This window comes from Haplochromis burtoni, unplaced genomic scaffold (genome assembly GCF_018398535.1).
Source record: "Haplochromis burtoni strain Fernald_Lab_line unplaced genomic scaffold, NCSU_Asbu1 Contig_107, whole genome shotgun sequence".
NCBI classification, from domain to species: Eukaryota; Metazoa; Chordata; class Actinopteri; order Cichliformes; family Cichlidae; genus Haplochromis; species Haplochromis burtoni.
Genome location: NW_024582468.1, coordinates 1,650,628 through 1,674,570, shown reverse-complemented (window position 1 = coordinate 1,674,570; position 23,943 = coordinate 1,650,628). Strand labels below are relative to the sequence as shown.

Below are 23,943 nucleotides of genomic sequence, written 5' to 3'. Positions count from 1 at the left end.
ACCCCAAAACATGAAGATTATCTGGATGCAGAGTTAGACACACAATCTGCAGGTTACAAGCCGGTTTTAAACTAAAGGCATTCATTTTTGCATTTGAAAGGCCATTGTTGGAGTTCGACGGGATTTAACATAAACTGCTCCTCACACTGTGATTCTCCTGTTCCACACAAGCTGAACGGCACTTTTTAATATCACATAAAAACTGTGGTGTTTTACTTTGCATTGATTTTGGAAGCTGGAACTGTAAACACTCTGAATTCTTTTTGCCACTGAAGAAATGAACAAGAAGTTTAGAGCTCTTTTCCATCATCATCCTACAAATCCCTGTAAGCATTCGTCTTTTATGCCTCCCTTGAGTTCCACAGATACTGAGTTATGTCAAAGACAGAAGTTAATGACATTTTTGCTTTCTATATTTGATAGCTTGCATCAGTCACAGATAAACGTGCAGCAAATGTGTGCACGGACATGTGAGATGAGTTTCAGCAAAGGTTTTCTACAGGATGATTACCTACAAATTGTAAGCCGATACATGAACTGACATCTATATGGTTAAATACAGTCCCACACCATACAGGGAGTGCAGAATTATTAGGCAAATGAGTATTTTGTCCACATCATCCTCTTCATGCATGTTGTCTTACTCCAAGCTGTATAGGCTCGAAAGCCTACTACCAATTAAGCATATTAGGTGATGTGCATCTCTGTAATGAGAAGGGGTGTGGTCTAATGACATCAACACCCTATATCAGGTGTGCATAATTATTAGGCAACGTCCTTTCCTTTGGCAAAATGGGTCAAAAGAAGGACTTGACAGGCTCAGAAAAGTCAAAAATAGTGAGATATCTTGCAGAGGGATGCAGCAGTCTCAAAATTGCAAAGCTTCTGAAGCGTGATCATCGAACAATCAAGCGTTTCATTCAAAATAGTCAACAGGGTCGCAAGAAGCGTGTGGAAAAACCAAGGCGCAAAATAACTGCCCATGAACTGAGAAAAGTCAAGCGTGCAGCTGCCAAGATGCCACTTGCCACCAGTTTGGCCATATTTCAGAGCTGCAACATCACTGGAGTGCCCAAAAGCACAAGGTGTGCAATACTCAGAGACATGGCCAAGGTAAGAAAGGCTGAAAGACGACCACCACTGAACAAGACACACAAGCTGAAACGTCAAGACTGGGCCAAGAAATATCTCAAGACTGGTTTTTCTAAGGTTTTATGGACTGATGAAATGAGAGTGAGTCTTGATGGGCCAGATGGATGGGCCCGTGGCTGGATTGGTAAAGGGCAGAGAGCTCCAGTCCGACTCAGACGCCAGCAAGGTGGAGGTGGAGTACTGGTTTGGGCTGGTATCATCAAAGATGAGCTTGTGGGGCCTTTTCGGGTTGAGGATGGAGTCAAGCTCAACTCCCAGTCCTACTGCCAGTTTCTGGAAGACACCTTCTTCAAGCAGTGGTACAGGAAGAAGTCTGCATCCTTCAAGAAAAACATGATTTTCATGCAGGACAATGCTCCATCACACGCGTCCAAGTACTCCACAGCGTGGCTGGCAAGAAAGGGTATAAAAGAAGAAAAACTAATGACATGGCCTCCTTGTTCACCTGATCTGAACCCCATTGAGAACCTGTGGTCCATCATCAAATGTGAGATTTACAAGGAGGGAAAACAGTACACCTCTCTGAACAGTGTCTGGGAGGCTGTGGTTGCTGCTGCACGCAATGTTGATGGTGAACAGATCAAAACACTGACAGAATCCATGGATGGCAGGCTTTTGAGTGTCCTTGCAAAGAAAGGTGGCTATATTGGTCGCTGATTTGTTTTTGTTTTGTTTTTGAATGTCAGAAATGTATATTTGTGAATGTGGAGATGTTATATTGGTTTCACTGGTAAAAATAAATAATTGAAATGGGTATATATTTGTTTTTTGTTAAGTTGCCTAATAATTATGCACAGTAATAGTCACCTGCACACACAGATATCCCCCTAAAATAGCTAAAACTAAAAACAAACTAAAAACTACTTCCAAAAACATTCAGCTTTGATATTAATGAGTTTTTTGTGTTCATTGAGAACATGGTTGTTGTTCAATAATAAAATTATTCCTCAAAAATACAACTTGCCTAATAATTCTGCACTCCCTGTAGAGAGTACAAAAGCTAACAAAGCATTGAGGTTTCAAAATGTGTTCCATCTTTTAGAGCCAGAGATGATCTCATTTGGAGAAGCGATTTATCAAATAACTCCAGGAAAATTGGTTAGCAAGCTGTCTCCATAAACTGTGCAGATGCATCAGACATATACACATATCAGCTAATTAGTGCAAAGTAATAGACCAATAAAACACTCGAATTTCATTCAACAGACCTGAAGCTAAAACTTCTTGGGCAGTCTTTACCTCACAGCAATATTAGCAAGACAATCCATTAAGATGCTTCAAAGGCGCAAAATAGAGGGCTGCAGGTCAGTGACTCAGTAGGTGAGATGATAGCGACCAGCTGCAGCTGCCTGTGTCAGGACATCTGGACATAATCCTCCAGATGGACGAGTTATACATAAATTCACCTCACTCAGAGCTGTTATGAGGTGGGAAACTAGCTATACAGTTAAAAAGGCTTTTCCATGCTGCAAAGTTGGGAGTGTCTGAACTAAACTGCAGTTTTTGGCACTCTGGCTTCATTTTTTCAGCTGAGGTTTCCGCCTCTTGGTCCACACGTTGTAAATATTTAAACTCTACTACAAATTCTAACGTGATGTTGTGAATGCCTACACTACAGTTCTCCAATGAACTGCACTTTATTTTTAGCCAAGCGATTAATGCAAGTCCAATATTTTCTCTACCTCTAACTGGTACAATTCAGTTCTCCTCACCAGGACTTGATCATCTATGTGTGCTTGCTACTTTGGGCGGTGGGGAAATAGAATACACATCAGAGGTTTTTTTGTGAAGCCTGCTGCTCTTGTTAATGTGAGTTTATGCAAGCGGAAACTGTAGGAAAACTCACAGTCATCTAGATCCAGTAAAGAGACTTCCTTCTTGGAGTTCACTGCCACCTAAAAAGAAAGCACAACAACATGATGGTTTCAATTTCAATTTCACCAACAGTGTCTCTGAACACATTCATCCCACGTTCACGGGTAACATGTCTGGAATTTTCAGTGACCGGTCACATGTCATTTTGAGTCACAACTGAAACTCACCACCCTCTGCAACTGAGTCAGGCTTGTACGGTGTTGACAATAAAACAGTGCTTAAACGTAAGAGGGCTTTTATCGCTCCTTCTCCATACCCTGCTAACCAACCTGGTACCACTCACATCGCATAAAGAGCCATAAAATTCCACTCTGCATAGCCCAAGCTGAGCAGATAGGGAGGGGGGGAAAAAAACAATGTGATATGAGTGAAAACAAACCATAAAGTTAGAGGCCATATCTTATCAGATTTTCTCTGATTGACGCTCGGTGGTGGTAATAGAGACGGAAACCTTGTTACTAAAGGGTGTTGTGATAGAGCAAGACAGAGAGAGAGAGGTGTAGAAAGAAAGGTAGAGATGCATAATTCATAAGCCATGCACAAATGACAAAGTGTATGAAATGAGAATTTCATAGTGCAGAAAAGCAAACGGAGGGCGAGAAATAATGTGATGAGCAAAACAGATAAGAAAAAGATTGTAAGGGCTGAAAGGGGCCAAATGAAATGCTGGAAGGGAAAAAACAAAAGGTGCTATAGTGGAGCCAAATCATATCCCAAGGTATAAATCCTGATTTAGAAGCTCTTGTGCACCTACAGAACAAAAACTCGCTGCGAGAACTGCACATTAATATTTAGAAGGCTACGCAGAGCAGGGCCATTATCCTAATATCATACTCTATACTGATTTAGACATTATGCATTGTAAATATAGTACAATATCATACATTATAATGTGACAAAGGTGTGTTTTCCTCCTGTATTGTTTTATACCATTATCTTCTCTTTAGCACTGCATAATGGATCTTTCTCCCCTTAAATTTCATTTATAATGTGTATTTTTAATAGTCTAAGAAGTTCTACAAAGACACTGATTCAAGGCCATTATTGCAAACGTGTGCAACTACAGCGACCAATAAGTTGAAGTTCAATTCAATTGCATTCAATTTAGAGATATTGCAATGACACAGAGCGATCCCCAGTAATCCTATAATCACGTAATAAAAAGCCAAGGCAAAACAGTGGTGCGTGCCAGTGGATGCGACATGATTTTTGGCATGCGCTACTGTCCAACAGAAGATAAGCGGTGTGGGCAGAATCAGCCTCAACCTTGTATAACAAAGCAGTAGTTGAGGGTCATTTGATCCAGGCTGAAACGACAGATCAACGAACTGCAAACAACCCACGACCCCACCATCTTTGGAAAAAGCAAATGCATTTTATTTTTGGTGGAACTGCACTGATGCTGTTGGCAGCCTCTGTTCTCAAAGTTAGAAACTCTCACTCGCAGTTAAATCCAAATACGCCCACTTAATCCATGCATTATATTGTCACCTTGGGCTTGGCCTTTTCTTCAGTCTTCTTCTTGGGTGCGGGCGAGTCTGACTCAGAGTCCGACTCAGAGTCCGACTCAGAGTCTGAGGAGCTTTCAGAGGATGAGCTGCTAGCTTGGCCTACAGGTCCATTGCCATTTTCAGAGTCACTGAAGAAGAAAACAAAATGAGCTTAGTAGTCAGAGAACACACATTAAAAAAAACAACACTCTCCATTATTTCTTAAAAGTAAAATATTAATTTATTCCATAATATAAAACAGTCTGGAAACCAACAAATAAAACAAACTTGGTGCTATTGTTTTCCTATTTTGCATCCAACTTGAAAGCTTCAGCCCCGATTAGAACAACAAAGATCAATCTGTTTTTGTTTGTGAAGTTAATTCAATGTTGCATTTACTCAAAAAGATTTTTTCCATCTTTCTCCTCTCTCTTTCAGTCTTGCTGTCCCTCTTCAATTTGTCCCGATAATGAGTGTTTACTCCGCCTGCCTGGGATTTTCAGCCGTTAAATTAATGAGGGGAATTGTGACGGTAACTGGCTTTTTAACTTGGGCGATGATGAAAAGCCAGTATTAATTTGGCCTACAGATTTCATTTGCTGCGAACAGGAAAAAGTGATATAAATCACTGTGGGCCTGATTAGGCCCTGCCTGAAATGACTGGGCCATAATGAGGGCATTATGCTGTGTTTGTTGTGGAAGCACTGGGGTGAGCTGCTCTAATTACCGTGTGTATGTGTGTGTGCGCGTGTTTGTGTGTGTTTGAGCACTGGGGTGAGTTGCTCTAATTATACTCTCTAATGGAGAGAACAGGGTCAGCCGCCGGCCTGTCACACAATGAAATCAGGTACATTCGGTGTGAGTTTGTGTGTCCATGAGCAAATGAAGTAGAGTGCATAAGAAACTAAATTTGCTAGTGTGTAAGAGAGTGTACGTGAGCATACTCAGTAGTAATGACTCAAATCTCATTCACTGGTAACACCGGGCTGTTAAATGACCAATCAAAAGTCATTATCCATTAGCCATGTAAATGTGGGTTACGCTACTGGAGGAAAATTCTCATTGATTAGCTTGTTAATGGAACTCGCGCTAACAATATTCCAGCAGTGCTGCCATCATGTGTGTGTGTGTGTGAGTGTGTGAGAGAGAGAGAGATGGTGCATATAGAGTGTAACAGGTGTGTATGATGTTTTTTTTCCCTCCATGTGAATCTACTTTAACTAGAAACATAAACGATCAGGCAAAGGATTCTGACCACTGACAGGTGACGTGAGTAACACTGATCATCTCTTCATCATAGCACCTGCTAATGGGTGGGACACATTAGGGAGTAGGTGGACATTTTGTTATCAAAGTTGATGTGTTAGAAGCAGAAAATAATTGGCAAGCATAAAGATTTCAGAGTTTGACAAGAGCCAAATTGTGATGGCTGGACGACTGGATCAGAGCTTCTCCAAAACTGCAGCTCTCGTCAGGTGTTCCTGGTCTGCAGTGGTCAGTATCTATGAAAACTGATCCAAGGAACAGTGCTAAAAAACACAAAAACACAAACTACAGTCATGGGTGGCCAAGGTCGCTGGCCCGTGTTGTCCGATCCAACAGACGAAGAGCTACTGCAGCTCAAACTGCAGAAAAAGTTCATGCTGGTTTTGACAGAAAGATGTCAAAATACACCGTGCAGTACAGTTGGTTGTGTATGGGGCTGCGTAGCTACAGACCATTATAATGTTCGGTTTTTTCCTTCTAAGAGATCCACTGGATTTAGTTTCCATGCCCCTCGCATATCTTAGAAGTAGATGAGACAAAGACTCTGGCACAAAGACCATGGCTTCGAGCTGGACGACTGCTAGGCTTTACTCCGGCATCCATAAACATGCCAGTTTGAATACAGCTATACCTTTTTTTAAGTTGAGATTTTACAACATTTTCTGATTGTCACATTTTGTTTCGAATGTCCTTTTTTTAAATATGATTGAGCAAATTTTGCATCCTCTATCCACACTATAGGTGCTAATGTAAATCCTGACCTATCAAGTCTGAGGGGTTTAGTGGAGGAAAGCTACAACTGAGCATTAAGAACTGTAACTGTGAGTGGGCTGTGATGAATAATATAAACTGCTGAATCTTTCAACAGATGGAGTTTGCTCGGATGCAGCAGAATCGTGGGCACATTTGTTGCTGACTACGTGTTTCTGGCAAACACACACCTGCTTCATTAGCAAAGCCAGAAAGAGAAGAAGAGAAAGACGCAGGTAACATCTGGACACGCCGCCTTTGCAGGGAAGAAAAATTATGCTTTCAGACTGTGACAGACAGCAGGGATTTCAGTGTACCTGTCACCAGCAGGCTTGCTTTTCTTCTGCGGTGCTTTCTTGGTCTTTTTCTTCTTCTTTTGATCTGATTCAGACTCACTGGAGCTCTTTTCAGATCCACTGGAGCTTTTTCCAGAATCACTGGAGGTCTTCTCTGAATCCTCACTGCTTTCCTCCTCGCTCTCACTGCCCGATTCTGTACAGACACATGGACACTGTACATATTAAACCCAAAACAAATCAGACTTTATTCTTTGCTGAAATTTCCTTTCATATTACTTATGATCTGAATTTCTTCAGCAACAGCCACTAAATGTACTGACATTCAATTAGCACCTTATAGTATGCATTTATAGCTTTTTTTGGGGGGGGGGCACCATTTCCACCTGTATATCAAATACAAACGATTTTTGTCATTTTATTTATCAATTACCAGCCTCACTGTTTGCTGCTGACTCTGATCTGTGCTGCAGTTACTACTTATTTCTGAAGGCCCCTCTTTAAGTTTTAGTTGGTTGTTTTGCAACTGCACGGGATGAATGAGGGATGGATCTAAGACTTCACTGGCTAACAGCTTGTCAATCATCATGACTCTGAAATGACTGCTGCTCAACGCTAATATATTCCAAACCAAAAGCACAACAACATCAAATGTTGTTCAGCTCAAATTTGTAAATTCTCAAAATGATCAGTTAGCCAGACCTGGATAAACATCAGAAAAATAGACGGAAGGATAAAATTAGAGACACATTTCTAAAATCAAACACTTTTGAAAACACATCAAAATGAAAAACACATTAACAAATCTGTATAGTTTAATGTTATTATGCTTCGTAAAATGTTGTGTGTTCTGTTTTGCTTGTGTCTACAACACTGCTGATCCTGCATCTCAGATTTGTTTTGATAAATGGTAAAAAAAATAAAATAAAATAAAAATGGATGCATGGATCCAGAACCATACACACAGGAAGTTTTAACGCAGTGAAAATTTTGCTGTGCTTTACACCTCCAGCTTCTAAACAAGATACCAAACTTTGATATGCTTTGCCCCGTGCAGGATAGTCGGATCATGGCCTCAAATAATCAGTGTGTCACTAAATCAACCAGTCATGCTAATGTTGGTTATGCTAATAACCAACAACATTAACTTAGCCTCATAAAAGGGGAAACTTTAAATCGGACAGATAGAAACAAACCTTCGCTGCTGCTGCTGCTGTCTTCACTTCCACTGCCGCTGCTGTCGGATCCTTCCTCCTCTTTCTCATCTTCATCATCTGAGTAGAACTTGTCAGATTTAGGCTGTTTGGTCTTCCCAACTATTGGTGCCGACTCTCTCAGCTAAATGGACACAGCAGAGGGAAGATGGACCGGTTAAACTACAGAATCCAAGCCTTGCAATTTAAGGATGAGTTAGAATCTATAAAAATCTGATTCCTAACACGTAACAGAGGCATGTTCACATTTTGCACGTTGTGTAGCTGCTGGTCACTCCACACAGGCTTCCTAAATGTACTCAATTAAGCAAAACCAGCAGTGGCTTTTTCAATTAAAGGAGTTTTTAGCAGTATGTCATCACCACCAAATCCCCAAATGTTTCTGCTAAAGCTCAGACTTAAGTTTGTTGACACCACCGCTTTATTGCTGCTTATTGTTGCATCAGGAGACACACAAAGTAACAGTGATAAACCTGAGAGAAAATGCTAAAGCAATAATGTCCCTCACAAAATAAAAAACTAAACTAAACACAAGAATAATTCTATAAAGGTTGTAAATGATCATGCTTAAAATCTAAATAAATCTTTTCTACGTTTTCTTTTCTATATTTTCTGTGTTGCTCAGTCATTGGTTGACTGAGAAAATGTGAGAAAAATGAGAAAAATGCACCACTTCATAAATCCTCACAGAATAATCTAAGGTGCTGCACAAAGACCAAGTATGCAGCAAATGAGAACTACTTTGAAGTGTAATTTGAAAACAAGAATAAAGATTTGCAGCTGGAAATTAGGAAAACTTGTCACCTTTAAAAACAGTCAGTTTGGAGTTCCCCTCCAGTCAGCCAAGTAATAGTTGGAAGTAAAACCAATGATCTTCTCATTTTTTCCTGACAAATGCTTCATAATGTTAACAGAGAGCCTATGACTTCTAGAATCAGGACTGAGATGTGGTGCATTCTCTTTCCTCCCCTAAGGGCATGAGTTTCCTCACATTTGAGCTAGTTTTGAATGTCTGATTTGGCTCACGTTTTTCTTTACACATCTTGAATACTGCAAATATGATGAGGAGTGTGTAAAAGGCAAAAAAGCAACACATCTGAACTTGTCATGTAACATATACACACACTCAGTGTGTTGTGTTTTTGCAGAAAATTTGTATTCAAAAAACCCACTGTGAAAAACAACAACAAAAAGTGACCGCATTAAATATAAGTGAGTCCAAAAAAACATTTTTAATGCGTAAAATAGTCTCCTGAATTTTACACATCTGGTGTGTAAAGACGTTTAGGAAGGTGGATTTCTTACTGGTTCAACAATCTCCACGTTTCTCACAGACTGGTCGGGAGCAACAGCAGGCCAGTCTGGGAGCTCCTGGTACCCAGTGGCTTTAAGGTTAAGACTGTGGGAGAGAGTGCCCAGCTGGTAACGGTCTCGATCTGAAAGTATCAAGAAGAAAAATTATGGGGAAAAAATAAAAAAGTTTTTTAAAAAAAGTTTAATAAGTGGTGGAGAAATGGGATGGGGCAGCAAGGACCTCACTGTGTTCTAAATGAAGGAAACAGCTTATAGTGGCATCTTCTCCACCAAGCACCGTCACCTCTGTCTATGATAACACGTGATCACACTCCCTGCTCTGCCTTCCCAAATGGCGGCACAAGAAGACAATCAGTGCGTGTGCTCTGGGAGGTGTGATTTGCCAACCACAAAAAAGGACTACTTCTGAATATTAAGAATGACAGAGGCCGTTAACACATTCATAAACATCCAGTAAGTGCAAACTGAGCTGGAATTTTAATGTTGTAGAAGGCAGCTTTTCTCTGGTGTCAAGCGGGGGAGAGAAAGAAAAGACAGCTAAATGAGAAAGCCGGAAAAAAGGTTAGCATGAGCTCAATAATTTACCCATCTCATTAGTGTGAGGTAAAGGTTTCTGACCTAACTGCCCTTCAGAGAGACACACACACAGCAGAATAATAAAACCTCAGCCTGAATCAACTTTGCATACTGCAGGAAATAGAGCCACTAGGTTTGAAATAGATGAGCAGCTAATATGTATTCAGTGATGCGGGAGAGGAATGAAATTTAATCTGAAAATGGAAAAGGTATTTAAAAGTACCTTTGAAGGCAGACTCGAGCCCTGGAGCCGGTTTGGGGGCCAGTAAGATGCGTCGAGCGTACTTGCTGAGCGCACCGCTCTTCTCGTTGGGCACTATCAGCTGCCGTATGAATCGTGTTCGGTCTCTGATGTCGTAGTTCTGGTCGTATTTGCCGAGGTTCAGGATGTACTGGGTCAGCAGCTTGGTCTGGGGACAAAAGTGTGGGTGTTTCAATGCTTTATGTACTTAACCAGCAGGTCCCCCGCGAGATTAGAAACTTGAAAGGAGACCAACCCAAGACAGACCATTAGGTTGTGAATATTTGAAAAAGTCAAGCGCAACAAAAAATGTCAAGGAAACAATTCAAGTATTTAAGAGGAAGATGAAACCAGTTAAAAATAAATAAATAAAATAATTAAAAATATATCATTAGAGGTGCTGTTTTGGACAGAGCTGTGGAAGCATAAAGCAGACACGTTTGCATAACATCCAACTAACACTTTAGAAATCAATGAACTCTTTCAGTGATGCCTGCAAACCTGGTGTACAACTAGCTGAACTGAGCCAGGAGCAAATGTGAGTGTTGCTCATCAACAGGCATCTCCTTCTCCACAAGGCTAGGATTCCTTACTTCAAAACCCCCGTCTCACCCAAGCACAGGGAGACAGAGCACTTGCACCAACATAAATGATTTAGGTAGACATAAAAACAAAATCTGCTCCTGTCGTGACAGCAGCATTATCGCCCCAATCTTTTACTGAATTGTCATTACAAGGAGCAAGAGGTGTGATAATGTGCTTTGAGAAGGCAGCGTCTGGGCTCATAAAATCAGCTCACACACCAATTTTACCTCATCTGACTCAATGGGTCTGCAGACACCAAGTGGCTCTAGAAGATGCATTACATTAAAACTGCTTCACAGCTCTGTATTTGAAATGGGTATTTAGCAATGAGTTGCAACTATTCGCACATAAAGCTCTGTAAACGGTCACACACACACTCACACTCACACTCACACACACACACACACACACACACACACACACACACACACACACACCCCCTTGATTTTTCTCTGCATGTCTTATTTTGCACCTGCTTAGAGTTGGTCAGGTAGAGCTTTGCAGCTAGATTGACAGTCTGCAGCTTGACGATGTCCTCCTCTGCTGTGAACGTCTTTGCCATCTTGCGCAGTACATCGGGCGCAATCTTTGGCACCTTCTCGCAGTACTCTCCCATCAGCCACAGGATGCTGGCTCGGGCCATGGGAACCTGCAGTTGAGGGTGACATATCAGAGACAAAGAGCAGCACCTGTCACAGTGTTATTTCAGACACAATGCTCCAGTGATAACTTTCACGAGCAGCACAATCATGAACCGTACAGTGACGTTATCGAAGAGCTTGGCCATGTGTTTGATGATGTCACCGTGCTGAGTGGGTTGAGTCTGAAGCAGCTTCTTGATGACCACGATGCTCTCGGCCACCACGGTCTCTGGAGAACCGAAACAAGTCTTCACAAAACTGGACAGAGCCGACATCTCTAATGACGAGCTCAAAGTGCAAATATGGATTCAGGTAACTATTCAGTGAGGGCTTTTTACCGTCTCTATTAGAAAGCAGCAACACCAGACCGTTGAGGCATGTGTCCGTCACCTCAGAGATGTTGGTGGCGCACCTGCCGATGGCCTGGATGGTAGCTGCTGCGAACGCCTTGTCCTGACTCTTCACGTAGGTCTTGGAAAAAAAAAAAAAAAAAGAAAGATCAGATGTACTCAGTGTAATACCCCACTGAAAGTAGGTAACACATCTAATCACACAAAGAAAACAACAAACCTGGAATTCTCTCAGAATTGTGGAGATGTTAGCTTCATTAGCTAGATTGGTCAGGATCTCCAACTGGAAAAATCATAAACGGAAAGGTGACTGTTGTTAGGTTCACGAAAAGGTCAAAGAGGCTCAAAAGCCAATATGGCAGTATTTAAATGTGTCAAGCTTGTACATAATATTATACTATTACACATAATACTAAGCTCAGTATTCTTATTTGAGCTTACATGTACATAATGCAGAAAATAAAACAGGGGCTACCTTTAGTGTTTTGATATGCGTGGCATCTGTCGATCTCACATAGAAACTCTTAATGAAGGGCTCGAACATCCCCTGTTTGAAGAGAACTCGTGTTACTACACAGGCTGCATCAACCCAACACACTCTCATCCCTCTGCTATCCATGAGCACTCACCTTTCTCTGTATAGACATCGTGGCGATGTTCTGAAGCACAATGTACTGCACTTCTCTGCACACAACAGCAAGAAGACAGCACATTCAGACATGGACATAGTCACTAGCAGCAAATACGCAAATGCTGTATAAATATACACACATATATATGTTGTATTATTATTATTATTATTATTATTATTATTATTATTATTTACCTGTGGCTTCTCAGGAGTCGAACCAGTGACTTGGTGACAATACTGACTTCATGTTTAGGAGCCAGATGCCAGTAAAGCTGAGCAACAGCCATTACTACCTAAAAATATCAACCCAATAAGATAATAAGTAGATTATCTCACAGCATCTTATTAAAACAAACTTGTTACTTTCTGTCTGCTCACACTAAAATCGTCTTCCTTCATATGCATTTGCTCAGGCTCTACACCGGCACTCTCAAAGAGACTCTAAAAGTCATTTTTCAGAAGCGCTTTAAATAGCAGGAGGACGTGTGTTCGTCGTTGCAGGCACAATGAGAGGCTTCGGGCGTCTATGAAGATTGAGGATGTCACCGTGTTGTCGTGAGTAAAGACACAGCATGTCACATTTTAATCAACACTTTCATTTGGGAGCATTTTTCCTTCCCGCTGCTACATAGCGACAGAGACCTTGAGGCTCCCGGATGATGGAGACCCGCACTCACTCTGGTTTTTATCGCTTTTATTCAGGCTTGTGTGGCGCATTAAGACAGGTATTCTCGTGTCTTTGTGTGTGTGGCGTGTCCTTTGTATGTAGTACTTTGAGTGAATGTGTTATTGCACATAAATGTGTCCTTCCAGGGTTACAACAGCATTAGCTGATGTGTTCAGTAGGCAACAGACACAAAGAGACGCTGTGTTTCCTACTATGTCCATCAACTTTGGATGTGTGTTCATTCGACTAAAAACAGTCGTATTAGTCTATGCATGTTTGCATACCATTAAAAAAAGTGCCATAATAATGTGTGAATGGAGCCTGTAACTTGTTTATGAGGGGACTGCTTCTACAGATGGTGTTACAGTTTGTTAGCCTGACGTCTGAATCAAACAGGTCTAGAGGTCTGTCTGTGAGAGACCAGGCAACCTCTGGTCTCTCACTTCCCAACTGATCAGGGATGATTGTTGCTGAATGTTGCCCACTGTCTCCAGATGAAAAACACTGCATGATCATTTTGGCTGCTAGAAGGCTGCTGCAGTTACCTATAATTCCTACACACTGCAAACATTCGCTATATTCTCTCCAAGCTATACTGAAACTTGAAACGAAGAATGTTCTCCTTCAAAGTAAAAGTAAAGTAAGTAAATTAAAATATGTGCTGTGGCAATATTTTAACAACTACAGCAATCACAAAGAGGGTTTTTGGTGCAGTACTGTATACCTCTTTGCCACCAATTTCATGCTTCCAGCAACCTTCAGCATCCACCCATCAAATGGTTGCAGAATATACCCTTTTCCCCAATGACCAGCTGTTACCGACTGTTCTCCAGGCCTGCATGAATAAAACTTTTGCAACTCATTTCATAGAGACTTGGCATATAACTATAGACCAGTGACACTGTTTTAACAAAAACTAAAACAGTAAATTTACCTCCTATCTTTCTGCAGATACCGCCCGACTGCACCAGTCTGTATCTCTGCATCTCACACTGATGCTAATCAATCAGCGATACAGATTCTTATTGATGGAGCATGAGTTACCATGGCAATGTGAACCACATTAGTAACCATGAAAACAAAGGTTAAACCTGAACTTGTGTCTACATGTCAGCGTTTGAGTGACTCACAGCGGTGTTCCTGCTCTGCAGTAGAGGTTTGGTGTTCCTGAGCAGCAGCCTGTGATCTGGATCCATGACGTAAGGCTTTGCTTCTGTCTGGTCTTTTTTTTCCTCAGAGTCAGAGTCATAGAAGGCTTTATTCTCATCAAACTCAGCACCCTGAAACACAAGCATAGTACATCAAACTAATGCACAAAACTATTTTAATAAAAATAACCCTCTAACAAAATTACAATTAATGATTTTTATTGGATTCTTGTGAACTAAAAATGCCCAGCCCTCAAGCTGAAGGAACACTGCCTTTTAAGTCTTGTTGGAGTGCTTGGTTGGTGAGATGCATCTATAAACTGTACATGTCCTCAGATATGTCCAATTAATTCATAAGTAAGACTGTCATAAAAAATGAAGCACAAACATGTGGACTGTACTATTTGTCAGATAACTCCATTAAACTGTGTTTTAATGCTCTAAGTTTATGCTTTTTAACCTGGATGTTTATAGAGACTGACTCTCTTTCGGAGCTGGTGTTAAGTGGCTATTCCAGGAACTGCCATTTTTGGCACGGACCACTTTGACAGATGTGCTGACACAGGCAGCTGTGGCCAACTGTCTGCTAGGCCTCACTTCCTCTAATTTAAGTCACTGAACTGGTGATCTCGAGTGCATTTAAGCTCATGGTTCACTTTGGAGAATGCTTAAAAAGGCAATAGCTATCAAGTAATGTGGTTTGGTGTGAAGTACAAGGAGAGTTATTAGTCTGTTTGATAGCACTAAATAGCCTGTGCCCGTGTGATGCACCCATGCAGTTTATAGATGCAGTGTGCTAACCAAGCTTCTTAGCATAATCCAACCCTGTTGTCTTAATATGGTAACTTCTGTCTCCAAAAACATAACAGCAGTCAACTGTTTCACAAATGTGCAGTCCAAAAAAAATCAACAGGTGGCGTCACACTGGCTTTGCACATCTTTTACATACAGTCTATGTAACTGGTACTTTACAAATGTGAACCACTATTGCTTTTTGGCCCATGAAACCCTTACCTCCGTCCAGGGACTGGTGAACTGTGTCCTGGCATAGCGGGTCAGCATAGAGATGATGACCACCTGGCCCCACTCCTCCACATCCACCAGCAGATTACACAGTTTTCTGTAGTTCTTGTGGATCAGATCGATGCGATCTGGGCACACCTCCTCAAAGGCCATGACCACACTCCCAGCCACCAGCTATAGAAAGGATCAAAATTAAAACAAAGAACAGAGAGAAGCAAACTCATGAGGAAAATGTCCCCCCCCATTTATTTCACTCCACTGTTAACATGTGAGTTAATGAGGGTTGTATAGATTTGTTAAGCAAATTGGCTAAGCTGCAATATACACAAACTCTAGAGAAATAAAACACTGGTTAACAGACGTGACCCTGGTTGCAAAGTATTATAATTGCACTTTCAAAAAAGCAATGGCAATTTACAGCTTTGATTAAAATACACAGTTCATCCTGTAAGCAGTTAGTTGATAATTGAAAGTAAATTGTTTGCACTTAAAAACATAAGTTTTCTACTGCTTTGTGTTTGAGAGAAGCCCATCAGTCAGAGTGTTTTTCTCAAGCAAAAGTGTTCAGTTCATGTGGAAAGCAAGCCAAGGAGGAAGCAGCAGCTGAGAGATCCAATAATCAACTATGCTTTATTGGTAAAGGGAAAAAACCCATTTGACTGTTGCTCACCTCCCACTCCCACCCACACCATCACCCAACTGCCTGCTGCCTCGCTGACTGACTGCAAGGCTGAGTGAGTGACACGGCAGTGTATTAATATGCAAACAGCATTATCGCAGGCAGGTGAAGATGAAGAGAAAGGGAGCAGAATTCAGTCTTCCCAATTAAAGCCTTCTGGCCCCTGGTGGCCCTGTGGGAACCCAGAGCATTTACCCATCAGCACTGTCATGAGCCTGCATTGATTGTGTGAGTGTGAGAGATGTGCATGTGCATAGCTGCCGTCTGTAGATTCCCACAGAAATCACACACAAACAAGTATGTTTTACTATACTGCAGTGCTGTATATATAGTTATATTTCATGATATGCACAGGAATTTTATGTATATTCAAGGAATGACATGGCGCTCCGGACAGTGATTAATGTACTAAGGCCAATAGTAACACACACAGACACATGCATAATTCTAACTTTCATTTTTCCTGTCTTGATTATTCCAACTCATTTTTCATGTGCATTTCTCAGTCCTCTTTTGCATGTCTTCAAATAACCCAGAATGCAGCAGTTAGGCTGCCAACAAAAAACAACAGATACTCCTGTCACCCCTATTACGGGCGACCGTGGCTCAGGGGGTTGGGAATTGCATCTGTAACCGGAAGGTCGCCGGTTCGATCCCTGGGCTCTCTGTCCTGGTCGTTGTGTCCTTGGGCAAGACACTTTACCCTACTTGCCTACTGGTGATGGCCAGAGGGGCCGATGGCGCGATATGGCAGCCTCGCTTCTGTCAGTCTGCCCCAGGGCAGCTGTGGCTACAACTGTAGCTGCCTCCACCAGTGTGTGAATGTGAGAGTGAATGAATAGTGGCATTGTAAAGCGCTTTGGGTGCCTTGAAAAGCGCTATATAAATCCAATCCATTATTATTATTATTATTACTACTGCTTCACTTGCTTTTAGTGAAATTCAGAATTTTAAAATGTTATTACTTACATCAGTGTATCCAGAAAGTATTCGCAGCACTGTGTAGAATTTTAAGGTGAAAAATGAATTTAATCAATTTTGGAAAAAAGGCTGAAACATGATCAAATGTGGAATAAGTGACGCACTTCTAATACTTTGCGGATACACTGTACAAAGTTCTATAATGTCAGGCTCCTGTATATATAGCAAAACTGTTGACAAGTCTTTCCAGTAGTCAGCCTGTTCAATCATCAGGTCCACACTCTGTTTTAAATACAGAGGCAACCACACCTTTGAGGTTGTACCGCTTAAACTTTCTGCCGTCATCAGCCCACCGGGTTAACTGAATCTGGTCTTCAACAACTGCTGAAAACTAATTATTATACTTACTTTTAATTGTAGTTCACACAAAAATCAGTTTGAAAGTATAACCCTAAACCATGTTTCACTATATCCTATCATCATCATCATCATCATCATCATCATGAGTCTAAATGGAACTTTAAGAAAAAATAATTAGTTAAAGCCACAAAAATTAAATCATCACACCTCTATCCAATCATTTCAGAATTTAAAAAGAATTTAAAGCACTTGTACAACCACTGTAATATATAGAAAGACGTTCCAATGAAAACTATTCATAGAGTCTGACCGGTAGCATAAATCTTTCCAGCAACCTTCATTTAAGCATCAGTGTCAATAACATTTTACAGCAGACAAACTTAGTCAAAGCATTTAGTAAAACATGGATTTTTAAGTATGTCTGTGTGTATTTTTGTCTTCTTCTGACCCTCTCCTGTCTCTGAGGCTATTAAAAGCAACACTCCTTAGCACGTGCATCCTGCAGCAAGGCTTTGTGCATTCTCTACCAACTTCCCCCATTAGACACAGCTCCAAGGTAAACTACATGCACCATCAACAAAACTGACACCCCAATCTATGGAGTTCATACACCTCCTCCCCGTCCCCTACCTCGGCCATATTATCTACCCTGCATGACAAGCCGGTAATGGAAAAATCACACTAAGCAAATGGTTCTTCTAATAACAATAAATTTCCTATAAAATTATGAAGGGCTCAAACCGTTTCCTTGCATCTATTTTGCTATGAATTCTAATTAGGGTGCCAGGAAGGCAGAGTGCTGGGTCATCACGTCAGAGACAACGCGCGCCTTTTTGATTGATGGCCCGGTGTGGGGTCGGCCTATCCTCCCTCTGCTTACTCTCTTCTTTCTCCCTCCCTCCCTCCCTCCCTCTCTCCTTTTTCTCTTAAATTAATGGGCATCTCACCTAGCCCCTAATCATAGTACCCCCACTGCCACTCCCCCCAACTGCTCCTCCTTTCTCTTCTCATTTCAATTTTGCAGAAGGTGCATGGGGGAGAGGACGGGAGAGATCGATCATTTATCTTGTAATGGCTGGATAATAGATCCATCACGGTAAAACAGCTGCACAAACTCCTGTGTTGTCTCTGTCATCAGGCCTTCCCATTTTCTCTTTAAACCATCCTGCCTATAAGCAGCCCCCCCACCCACCACCACATGTGTCACAGCCATTTAACCAAAGAGGCACATCTGTAAAGGTAAATGTCAGCAGGCCTGGACAACGCCATAGCCTGAATGATAACCAAATGCTTCCATCTCCCACTAACACCATTGTAATACCAGTTCAACAGCTTTAAGCCACACAGCTAACTTAGTATGAAGAAAAACTGTGCAACAAATTGAAATCTGACTGAAAAGCTGCCAGAAAAACGTAAGGTTCCAATAGAGTTGTTGTTAAAAACTGAAATTTCGATAGCTTTATAAATACAAAATATGTTTTTCGTTATGTAAAACCAGATCCGTAACCCTGCTGTACATGCCGACTCGTCTACATTAAACATTAGCACACCTAAATGTCTAGGCATGAATGCATATGGTTACCCTTTATAGTCAAGTCTCATTAAATTATTTATAAGCACATCTAATAACAACTGGCATTGATCAAAGTGTGATACAGCGTTAAAAAACATCCACAAAAACCCCCATCAAAACTCGATCTGATTTACAGGCAAAGGAATTAAAATGAGTTTTCAACCAGGTCTTTAAAAACAGTCTTTGTTGGTGAATGGGGTTTACCGGGGGTTAGGAACAGCTATTCGAAAGGCTCAGTCTCCTCTATGTTTCACCCTGGACAACAAGACAAATAACCCAAGGACATCTCCTTAGCAAACTTCCCTGATCTCGTGGGAACGTGCGCAATTAAAAGAGGTAATAGTGACCTTTCCAGTCACCTTGTGACAAACACAGTTTGGGGAATTGGCCTCTTTTCTAAACTGCAATTTTTAACTTAACTATGACATTTTTTCATAGCAGGAGAAGGTGGATTTTTGACAAATTCATGTGATATTCAACCAATGTTCATATATCCAAGCCAGAACTAGTTATGACTAGTCATAAGCAATGACATTCCTGAAAATGCTGATATTTTTATTAAAATAAAAAAATGATACAAAATGCAAAAATTACATACAAAGGATGGCGATCTGGCCTGTGTTATTTTTACGAATTAGATATGTAATCTTTAGTCATTTACAACCGCTCCAAATGCCTTTTCTTTTTCTCCAATATTATAAGCAACATTATCGAGAGGCTAGCCTGGAAAATTAGCATTTCACGTCTGCAAACATCAACAGATGTGATTTTGATGAAGAAAATCAAACCAGCAAAAGCTGAGATATATCAACTCAGTCTCTAGTAGACAAGCAAAATAGTCCAGATTTCTAATGCTGAGAGCTAATGCTGTCTGTAATTTGAAATTTGGACATATACAGTTAATTTTTGGCAAAACTATATGAATGTTCCCTTTTATTTAAACTGCAGTCTTGTTTTCACTTTTAGATTTCAGCAGGGATGAAGATCATAGATCGGCACATTTGTTTGTTTGGACCACACGTATTTGGTGAGATATTCGCCTTTGTAAACTTAAGGCAGTCATAATGTGAGATATTTTCTTAATATGAGACAAGGATTAAAAAATACTTTGCCACCCCAAAGTAAGTACGACCGCTGAGTTCATAACAGAACCTACATAGCAAATATTCACAATCGCAATCAATCCAGCTGATACATAACAACTGATGTCATCATCAGGGTTTTTATTTCACACTTACAAGGATCCTAGAAAGTTTTTGAAGGCAGCACAAAACAGCCATCCAGCTAGTACACTAACACTTGAATGTAGTAGCAGGAGTAATCCTTTCCATTACATATAATATAACAAGAACCTCTGATGGCACCGATTCAGCTCTGGACATTATTGTGGGACTTGTAAATTCTACATGGCATCGTCGAATGCATCGCCTCACTTGAAAGCTATTCAGCATCCACTGCATTTAGGTTTTTCACCATTCATCACCGACTGATGTGCTTGTGCGTCTGTGTGATGATAGTGCCCTCTCTCTCTGTCCCCTGCCTCACAATGTGGGCTCCAACAGGGAGAAGTCATCTGTCTTCGTTAGCGTCTGGGGCTAAATATGCTATGCATCTGGTACTGGGCTTCCACTCCCCCCCATTCCCGTTTGGCCTAAGCCGCTTTGCTTTGTTTATATAATGGTAGGCATACTCCATGAATACATAATTATAACAAACTGTGCATGATTTGCACATGCAAACACAACGCACTGCATCCTCCAGCCAGTGTCTACATATTTGAAATTGGCATTTCAGCACCCTTAGTATTCACTGTGACCTCGTCAAATTAATGCGCTGCCTGCTGACTTCTAATGCACCTTCTGCATTGTGTCTGTGATTGGCCAAATTGCAGAATTCGAGAATCCAAGTCATTTACGGTCCATTTTGGGAGAAAATTTGAAAAAAAGAAGAAGCTGGCCTTTGAGAAAATTAAGCTGACACTAGCATCAGTGCGAAAATTCCTTCCAAATGGACACTTAACAAGGAGCATCTGAAGATGTGTGGGTTTAAGTGGGTGTTAACAAACCGTGGCATTGCCGAATGAGCTGTGGGATGGAGAGCTAAGAGAAGAATCACTTGACTGGGGCGCCCTCCAGTGGTCTTCGTTCTCAAACATGGGAGGTGTACTGTGAACCACTACGGTACTCTGTGTCTGCTTACCGTGCTTTTGTCTTTCAATAGTTTCTCGATCACTTCGATCAGCTGCTCCTTCTGATCTGGGTCCAGGCTGAGGACAAAAGACAAAGAGGTTGGAAACTAATTGTCAACTACAGAATGGCAATTATTCACATACAGACTAACAAATTAAATCATGTCCCTGCTGTGCGTTCAGAATACAAAGATGTCTGTGTGTGTTTAACCAAAGCCACTCCCTGCATCAATCCGTCACTGCTTCACTTTAGACTACTGTAAAACATCATCATTGACCATATTTTTAACCTGTAAAACACTCTAGGTTACACTAATGGTATGTTAGCAGACAGGAGAGTAGCTGCTTTTGATTAACAGAGACCAGTTAGATCAGCACGAAACATTTTCATAACCAATTAAATCCAGTAGCCCGAAACTACTACTAATCCAGAGCTTGATACAGCCCCTCAGTTTATCCTCTGTCTGAAACAAGCTGTTTTAGCTCCTCCCCTTTTAAGGCAACCCTACCTCCTAAAACCGCTTACCTGTGATTGGCAGCTCTTCACAAGTTGCTGTGCTCACACAAACAGGTTGCATGCCATGTTTAATATGAGTAGTAGTATGTAGCCCTATATTCAGTTTTCATTCATTTTATTTAAAAAAAATCAATTAAAATACAAATTCCAAACTGAACATAAGATCGTCTTTGTGAAACAGGCTTCCCCAAAGCCTACGAGTTGCATAAAATCAGGTAACAAACAGCATATATACATATACACAATTCCAAATGTACATTATCATACCGAAAAGAATCACTAAATATCCTAAGATTGCCGTAGGAATCATAAAATAAAAACATTTTTAAAAATCCAATACATCTAGACAGTGTCACATGAAAACGATAGGATAAGCCTCACGTAGAGCAAAGCTTTGACAGATCCATGCCATACAGGCTTCAAAATCAAGTAGCAACGATTATTTTAGAGGTGTTTTTTGTTTGAAGACAGGCATTTTAAAAATGTGTTGAAGCTTTTTCCAAATGTATGGACTTCTACAGCTCACAGTAAACTTATTACCCCAAACTTATCACTTTGTAAGGGCGGTTTCTGTCTTCTATGTGTACACTGGAATAAACTCACAAAGCCTTTTGCCAAGTCTCTACAATATAGAACAGAACATAAGGAAAAGCATAAGAGGTCTACGGTATATAGAGCATGAAGGAATTTCAAGAATCTGATAGAAGCAGTGCAGATAAATAGCAAAACTGTGCCAGGTTTTCTAAAGAACCATCACTGATCATCAAACATGCACCTACTACTAAGATAAGAGAGCGATAAAAGCGGGGCAAAGCCCCTTATGCCAACATTGCCCAACCTTCACTGCATTAACTGCTCAGTTCACTGTTGAGGCAGTAAGACGAGCCAGTAAAACTTACAAGTGCAGCGGCTTTATCCATTGATGTCTTTACCTGTACAGCTTTTGGATCGCATGTGCTGAAGTCTTCCTCACATATGGGGACAGGTCAGCTGCAGCCTCCTTGATGGCCAGCATCATAATGGGGACAATAATGGGGACACGGATACTGGACAAAACCCTCAGAGCACTAGCCCGGATGAACTGGTTTGGGTCCTGGCACAGAAACAAATTGTCAGCGAGACAGTGTGCCACAACAAAAACAGTGCCTCCCAGCACCAAGAGAAAAGCAGGGAGAAGTGAGACATTTATCATCCTCTGATCATCAACACATTCATCTATCCGCATCCAGAGAGACTGAATGTTACCTTAAGGGCCCGCTGGAATGTGCTAATCGACAGCAATGCCAAGTCCTGCTGCTTCTCTGCATACCTCACCAGGTACACGTACACAAGCTTCTTGAGCTGCAAAGAACAATGACATCAAAAACAGCAATAAAACGAAACGGCTATAAAAGAAAAACCACTGCAGCAGACATGAAACTAATCAAGCAAACCAGCTGTGTTGGAAAATTTAAGCAGGTTTGTGTGAGGACACACTGTTTTGTTTTTTTACAGACAAGAAGAGTACAAAATATAACACAATACAAAAATCGGCTTCCTTTACGTTGATTTTTCTAAGGGAAAAATTTGAGTTTATTATTTTAAAAGACTGGGGGTTGGCGGTTGGGGGCGGGTCGATGGAGGTGGAAAGCTTTCCTGTTTTAATTTCAAAACCTGCACTCTCAATAGAGAACGGTTTCAGACAGAGGAGCTGTATTATGTGTTTATATTTCCCTCCCGAGTCTTGTGCTTTGGCTCCCTCACCTATTCTTTGCTCACCGGAAAGCCTGAGATAATATTTGTTCTGGATTCTGACAAGTTTAACTAGAGGTCAAAGGTGCTTTGCCTGCTGATTCACATCAGCTATTCCGAGAGAGAATAGACGGAGCTAATTTTCTTCCTATGAGCCTGTTGGGTTGGAGACCATGAAACTGGGAGGAAAGGGTTATGAAAAATGATTTACCTAAGGAACTATTTTTAATTTATAACCTGATTGAAGCTGGAGGTCAGGTCTAAGGTTACATTTTAGGTACAAATCACCAAGCGCTTTAGCTAGTAATCAGCACCATGCTTTCTAATGCAACGAGTATTGACCTGTGGTTTCACAGCACAGTTCTCAATCATCATTGAGGCCATTACTGCTGGAAGTAATGGCATTACTCACTATAAAAAAAGGAGACAAAACCCATCTGCCCTCAAGGATCGGGTTTGTGTGACCACAGAGCATGCAACGGACTTCGTTTTGAACTGCTAAATAGGCAATTACGTGCAGTACAGATGAAACTTGCTCCATCTCGTGTTATTTTATTTTGTCCCTGAATTTCAGTGTAAAATTCAGTAAATAAAACAAAGAGCACCAACATTAAACCACGAAACGCTATCAATAAACTGCATGTTCTTGTGCAGTTACGCTCACGCTCTAATTGTTGGGGCTCATGGGCAGCTCGAGATGACACGAAGTAGAAGGGATGACGGCGGGAGCGAAATAAGAGGCCATTTTTAGCACG

General features: G+C 41.1%; 1 protein-coding gene across 2 annotated transcripts in view; it reads right to left on the bottom strand.

Moving 5' to 3' along the window:
* Window positions 1–23,943, bottom strand: part of ap3b1a (adaptor related protein complex 3 subunit beta 1a) — a 58,959-nt gene that overhangs the window by 25,261 nt on the left and 9,755 nt on the right. For both annotated transcript variants that reach the window (XM_005929835.3, XM_005929834.2), the window contains exons 4-21: window positions 22,703–22,798; window positions 22,390–22,550; window positions 20,952–21,018; window positions 15,211–15,393; window positions 14,179–14,328; window positions 12,577–12,674; window positions 12,380–12,434; window positions 12,226–12,297; window positions 11,971–12,033; window positions 11,739–11,871; window positions 11,520–11,629; window positions 11,232–11,408; window positions 10,157–10,343; window positions 9,349–9,479; window positions 8,026–8,167; window positions 6,851–7,025; window positions 4,519–4,666; window positions 2,999–3,047 (exon numbers count right to left, since the gene is read on the bottom strand). In XM_005929835.3, coding sequence (XP_005929897.1) covers window positions 2,999–3,047; window positions 4,519–4,666; window positions 6,851–7,025; window positions 8,026–8,167; window positions 9,349–9,479; window positions 10,157–10,343; window positions 11,232–11,408; window positions 11,520–11,629; window positions 11,739–11,871; window positions 11,971–12,033; window positions 12,226–12,297; window positions 12,380–12,434; window positions 12,577–12,674; window positions 14,179–14,328; window positions 15,211–15,393; window positions 20,952–21,018; window positions 22,390–22,550; window positions 22,703–22,798 — 2,197 coding nt within the window. The remainder of the gene's footprint in view (window positions 1–2,998; window positions 3,048–4,518; window positions 4,667–6,850; window positions 7,026–8,025; window positions 8,168–9,348; window positions 9,480–10,156; window positions 10,344–11,231; window positions 11,409–11,519; window positions 11,630–11,738; window positions 11,872–11,970; window positions 12,034–12,225; window positions 12,298–12,379; window positions 12,435–12,576; window positions 12,675–14,178; window positions 14,329–15,210; window positions 15,394–20,951; window positions 21,019–22,389; window positions 22,551–22,702; window positions 22,799–23,943) is intronic.